A 6,283-nucleotide genomic window follows, 5' to 3' on the forward strand; every position below is an offset into this window, starting at 1 on the left:
ACACTCACACCCCCACCCCCACCCCCACCTAGCCTGGGTAGCCTCAACTGAGGCCTTGTAGTCGCGCCGCGCGAGAAAGCTGTCCTGCGTCGCCACCTAGTGGCAGAAATGCGCCCGGGCCCGCGGATGTGCCGATTCCTCCGCAGGAGGCTGGTTCAGCGCCTAGCCTGCCGTCCTGCCCGTGCCCGGCTGGGCTGCGGACGCTGCAGGGGTCTGCCCAGCACGTTGGCACACACAGAACTCCACCCGGGGGACCGTGGGCTGATCAGCCCAGATCGGGAGGAGGACAAAGCTTGGTCCTTTGCCCGCCTGAGAGACTGACTCGCTGCATATCCCACGACCTTCTGGGCCTCTCAACCCAGCGGCTCACTGGTGCCCCAAACTCAGCTCTCATCCACTCATTTCGTGCGTTTCTGGAACTCTTACCGTATGCCAAGCACTGTTCCAGGCGCTAGGGATATAACAATGAACAAAATAAAGATCCCTGCCTTGAAGAGCTTACAGAGGGGTATGGGTGGGGAAATAGACAATACTCGATACACATAATAAGACAACAATCCGGCTGTGTTAGAAGCAGGAAGGAGGCGTATGTCTGAACAATCACTGGGCTCCAGGCCCCCCACTCCCCTTAGGACAAAATCATGTAGTCTGAGGCCTTTGCGACCCTCCAGCCCAGCATGGCATCCTGAGGGGCCACTCGTGTGTCACAGGGGATAGGTCCTCGCTACAGCGGTCTCCGCCTGGAACAATCCCCGCTGCCCATACATGGTCAGCTCCTCCTCACCCTCCAGGGGCCTACCTGACCCCATAGCTTGACAGGCCCCACCCAGCACCACAGCACTGCTCTCCCTGGTGGCTGTGGCAGGAGCGCCCCCACAAATCCTGCGGCCAGGCTGCCAGTCTTGATTCGCACCGCCGACTCCACCCATGTGACCCTGGCCTCTCTGTGCTTGTTTCCTCGTCTGTAAAATGCAAAAGACAATTCCAACCTGGAAGGGTAGGGGGGATAAACGAGTTAACAAATGCAAAGCACGTAGAACAGGGCCTTGACCCTTGAGTTTGTGTTGGTTGGTATTATTACTATCTAGCTGATGGGGCTTAGACGGTGTGGTCTATCCCGGAGGACCAACTCCAGGTCCCACACTCTGTGCTGTCAGGTACACAGAAGGCCCTCAGAAGCCGGCTGAGTGAACCCAGTGGTCCCTTCTGATTCACCGTTCACTTATTGCGTGTCTTCTGCATGCCAGGTGCTGGACGGCCAGCTGCAGATGGAGCAGCGAACAAGCCAGGGCTCCTCCCCTAGGTAAGCAGTGTCACTTCTAGGCCAGAGGGGCTCAAACGTTTTGGTCTAAGAAGCTTCTTACATTCAAAACTTCAGAATCCCCTCACGCCTGTAATCCCAGCACTTTGGAAAGCCGAGGTGGGCGGATCACTTGAGGTCAAGAGTTCAAGACCTGCCTGGCCAACATGGCGAAACTCCGTCTCTACTAAAAATTTTTTAAGAAGAAAATTAGCCGGGCGTGGTGGCGGGTGCCTGTAATCTCGGTTACTCAGGAGGCTAAGGCAAAAGAAGCGCTTGAAAAAACAAACAAACAAACAAACAAAAGAAGCACTCGAACCCGGCAGGCGGAAGTTGCAGTGAGCCGGCACTGCACTCCCGCCTGGGCGACAGAGCGAGATACCGTCTCAAAAAAAATTAATTTAATTAAATAAATAAATTTTTTAAATTCAGGATTCCAAAGAACTTTTGTATGTAGGCAATTGATGTTTGCCATACTAGAAACTAAAACAGAAAAAAATTACATATTCATCAATTCACTTAAAATAACAATAAACCCATTGCTTTGTAACATCAACATATTTTGAGAAATAATTGTATTTTTCAAAACAAAAATATGTCTTTAATGTCTGGCTTACGGGAAGACAACTGGATTTTCATACTACACTCAACCTGTGCGATATCTTGCGTTGGCTGAAGTATACGGAAAACACTCCGCCCGGTCCCCAGCCTAGCCCGCCACGGAGCCGCCAGACCCGAGAGGATTGGCCAACCCGGCGGAGCTGGTTGCAGACGGCTTCCGGGGAAGGAGGGGCCTGAGCGCCAGGCGCCAGGTGGATTGGGATTGAATAACAAATATGTCCTTCTGCGCCTTAAACCCGCCTCCAGTTTCCGCCCCTTCTTCTGCTCAAGTATAAACCTCTAACGCATGCGTCCTAAGAAAGATGGGCACTTCCGCCCATCCCTTCCGGAAACCTCTGTTCCGGCTCGGATTTCCGCCGAGACGGCTAGGACTGCCAGGTTGCAAGTAGTGTGAGGCTCGTGGGCGGAGCCAAGCGCAGCCATGTCCGCGGCCCTGCTGCGGCGGGGCTTGGAGCTGCTGGCGGCGTCCGAGGGTGAGGACGGCTGGCCGGGGGACGTCCGGCGCGGGCAGGAGGATGGCAGTGGCTGCGGGCGGGAGCCGTGGATGGAAAACAATCCAGGCCGGGCTTAGCCCCAGTGGCACGGGAACACTGCGCGCCCTCCGACCTGGGTCCCTTCTTCTCTCTTCCCCTGTAGCCCCCCGGGACCCTCCAGGTCAGACCAAGCCGAGAGGGGCTCCGGTGAAACGGCCCTGGAAGACGAAGGCAATTCAGGCCCAGAAACTGCGGAACTCGGCCAAGGGAAAGGTGCCCAAGTCGGCACTGGGTAAGTTCGGGAAGGGGCTGAAAGCGCTGCCTCCGGTGCTGGGACCTGCGCCCCAGAGGAGGTGGCGCTTGAGGCAGGGCCTGAAGCGTCGGCCCGGTATTGTTAGACCTACTGTGTGCCAGGCGCGGAGCGGGATCCTGGACATACGAAGGTGACAGAACACGCCACCGTCCTGGCCCTCGTGGACTACGGCCCTAGTGGGGAGAGAAGCCTCAAAGAATATCAAACCCAGTGTATCATTGCTAAGTGCATTGAAGCCTATGAATTAAAAGATTACGGTACTCCGATGGGGACTTGGGCCAAGTCAGCCTTCTCTGAGGAAGCGACATTTCAGCCGAGAGCTGAAGGAGGTATAAGAGTGAGCTAGGTGAAAAGTAGGAAAATATTCTAGGAAGAATAGCATGTGCAAAGGTCCTGAGTTAGAAAGGAGGTTGTTGCCTTTGAGAATTTGAAAAAATAGAGGCTAGTAACGGTGACCTAGTGAATAAGGATCAAAGATGGAGCATTTAAACACATTCACTAACACTGTGTGCCAGGTGCTGATTCTAAATGCTGTGCAAATGTCAGCTCGTTTGATCCTTACAACAGCCCTTTGAGGTCGATACTACTATCACCCCCGTTTTACAGATTGAGAAAAAGGCGCCTGCCCAGGTGGTACGGGTAGAAACCAGGCACTGTGTCCCAGAGTGCTGCTGTTACCCACTCCATTCAAATGGGACATGCTGTGGCCTGGGCAGTGGCCATAACAGCAGAGATAAGAGAATTTTGCAGGTGGAAGATACGTTAAAGAGGAGGCAGCAGAGAATTTCAGCCTTTAGAGGGGTTTTAGTGGTGAATTGGCTGTGAAGGTGGAGCCTAGTTTATTGGGGGATGTGGTGTCACTTAACAGACAAAGTCACTTTCGGAGGGGCTGGTGTGGGCAAGATGGTGATATTTTGACGTGTCAGGACGTGACAAGCTCCTACTGTGTCTGAATCCCTAGAGTCTGATGCATAAATATGTTAAGGTATTTGTTAAAAGAATTATGAATTCCAAGGAGGAAATACAACTTGAGCCAAAGTTTGGAGGCAGGAGAGCGAGACAGGTTTGAGGCCCAGCAATACTTGCCATGAAGCAGGAGGGTGGAGTGCCAGAGGTCATTCCTATCTGTCCCAGCCCTTGTCTCACCGTTCTGTCCTGGGTGCTCACCCACCTCCCCTGTTAGATGGGAGCTCCTAAAGGCACACACCCCCTTGGGCTTGTCCGCAGCCCTGGTGTCCAGCACAGGTTTTGGCACATAGATGTTGAGCGAGAGGAATGGCAAGCCTCGCAGCCAATGGAAAGAACACCTCTGCGGCTGCCACCTTGCTCCAAGCTTCTTTGTCTCTTTCTTGGATTATTGCAGAAGCCGAGCTGGTCTCCTGACTTCCACACGCCCTCTCCCCCAGTAATCTTGTTCTCAACAGCAACCAAAGTGATCCTCTAAAATCAGAAGTCATTCTTTGTTTCTCCTCTGGGTGGCTCCCATTGTAGTCAGTAAAAGGTAGGGGTCTTAGGGTGCCTGATGAGGCCTACATGACCTACCCCCCCCCCACCAAACTTGGTCTCTTCCTGCTACCCACTCCCCCCACTCCAGCTGTTTTTTTGTTGTTGTTTTTGGGTTTTTTTGAGACAGTCTTGCTTTGTCACCCAGGCTGGAGTGCAGTGGTACGGTCTCATCTCACTACAACCTCTTGCCTCCTGAGTTCAAACGATGCGCCTGCCTCAGCCTCCCGAGTAGCTGGGATTACAGGCCCACCACCACACCCAGCTAGTTTTTTTTATTTTTAATACAGACGGGGTTTCACCATGTTGGCCAAGCTGGTCTCAAACTCCTGACCTCAGGTGACCTGCCTGCCTCAGCCTCCCAAAGTGCTGAGATTACAGGTGTGAGCCACCGCACCCAGCCACTCCAGCTGTTTTGTGTTTTACAAACACATTTGACACATTTCTGCTTCAGGGCCTTTGCACTGGGTGTTCCTCTGCCTAGACACTCTCCCCCTGGATATCCACAGCTCTCTCCACGTCATTTCAGTGAGACCTTCTCATTCCCTCCTATTTAAAATTGCACCCTCCACCCTTGGAATTCCCCTTTTCTGTTTCCTATTTTGTTTTTCTCCATGAAATATATGCACTTCTAAAATACTAGGTCGTTTGTCCTTCATCTCTCACTGAAGCGTAAGCTCCAGAGCGCTCCCTTGGTGAGTAGTATTCAGGACATAATTGTTGGAAAATGGGGGGGCCCAGAGCCTGGGGCTTTCAGCAGGACCTGTGTGGAGAATGCATTTGATGGAGAAGAGCCCAGCTGCTATAATAATCTGGGAAGGGGACCATGAGGTCTTTGGCAGGGCCATGGGCCAGGGACCGAGAATGCTTCCAAGGGGAGTGAATATGAAATGGTGCCCCCTGCCTGCCACCCACAGACGAGTACCGGAAGCGAGAGTGTCAAGACCACCTCAGAGTAAACCTGAAGTTTCTGACCAGGACGAGAAGCACCGTGGCTGAGTCTGTGAGCCAGCAGGTTTGTCGAGGGGACTATGGGAAGGGACCTGGGAGGTGAAAGCCGAGGCTGTTCCCCTAGGACCTGTGGCGGTCTCAGCCCCTGAGCACAGGGTGGGAGGCTGGGCCAGCCCTGCCCTGCGCCGAACTCCCCCGTGACCTTTGCGGGCCTCCTCTGCTCTTGAAATGAGCAGAAGTCCCGCACCCTCCCCAGATTTTGCGCCAGAACCGCGGTCGCAAGGCTTGTGACCGGCCTGTGGCCAAGACCAAGAAGAAGAAGAAGGCCGAGGGCACCGTGTTCACCGAGGAAGACTTCCAGAAGTTCCAGCAGGAATACTTCGGCAGCTAGGCTCCCTGGAGGGCACGGTGAAGAGGCTTTCAACGCGGCCGCCTCCGTCCGACTCCTCTGCTGGCCCCAGGACCCGGCCGTGCCGTGCGGCCAGCAGATGGCGATGCAGGACAAGCCTGGCTCGAGGAAGCCGTGGAGCTGGAGCCGTGTGGTGGCTGGAATGGAGCTGGTGGGCCGGAAGTCCTGGGAGGATATACACACAGACTGGAGGTGGCTTCCGCAGGCCTGGGCAGAGCGTCTGCACCTGTCGGAAAGGAGCCTATCTGTTTTGTTTGCTTTCGCCCAGGTGGGGCCTCTGGGCTGTTTGCTGTGGTTCCTGAGCCCTCGGGGACGACACCTCCTGGAGTAGGAAGAAGGGTGGGCTTCCAAGTTGTAATAAATGCGAACCCAAGAGCTGTGTGTGCTGCTGATCTGCCCCACGGGGTGTCTCCCATCTCCTGTGGCACCAAAGCGCCACCCTGCCTTCCCCCATCTCCCAGCGTGCTTCTCAGCTCCGGGTCACAAGTCCTCCAGTCCAGCCCTGGCAGGCCGCCATCAGAACACCAACCTCTGCTGCCCTACACCAGGGGAGCCTCCATCTTCTGGGGGTGGCCGCCACAGCTGAAAAGGTGACTCGAGGCAAAAAATAGCTGCTGGGAGGAGTTCTGGTGCAGGTGGCTAGGTCCGGCAGTGGGAGTGGTGCTGCTCCAGCCCACGCCCAGGGAGCGTGGAGTCCGCCATGAGCAGAGCGT

The 6,283-nt window shown here is 54.8% G+C and overlaps 1 protein-coding gene across 1 annotated transcript; it reads left to right on the plus strand.

The window, feature by feature from the left end:
• The first annotated feature begins 2,226 nt into the window (after positions 1–2,226).
• On the plus strand, positions 2,227–5,945 carry RPS19BP1 (ribosomal protein S19 binding protein 1). The gene is made up of 4 exons (XM_011978818.1): positions 2,227–2,394; positions 2,558–2,686; positions 5,128–5,225; positions 5,418–5,945. The coding sequence occupies exons 1-4, from the start codon at positions 2,343–2,345 to the stop codon at positions 5,550–5,552; spliced, it is 414 nt and encodes a 137-aa protein (XP_011834208.1). The 5' UTR covers positions 2,227–2,342; the 3' UTR covers positions 5,553–5,945.
• Positions 5,946–6,283: the final 338 nt, after the last annotated feature.

Source organism: Mandrillus leucophaeus, unplaced genomic scaffold (genome assembly GCF_000951045.1).
Source record: "Mandrillus leucophaeus isolate KB7577 unplaced genomic scaffold, Mleu.le_1.0 Scaffold2, whole genome shotgun sequence".
Taxonomy (NCBI): Eukaryota; Metazoa; Chordata; class Mammalia; order Primates; family Cercopithecidae; genus Mandrillus; species Mandrillus leucophaeus.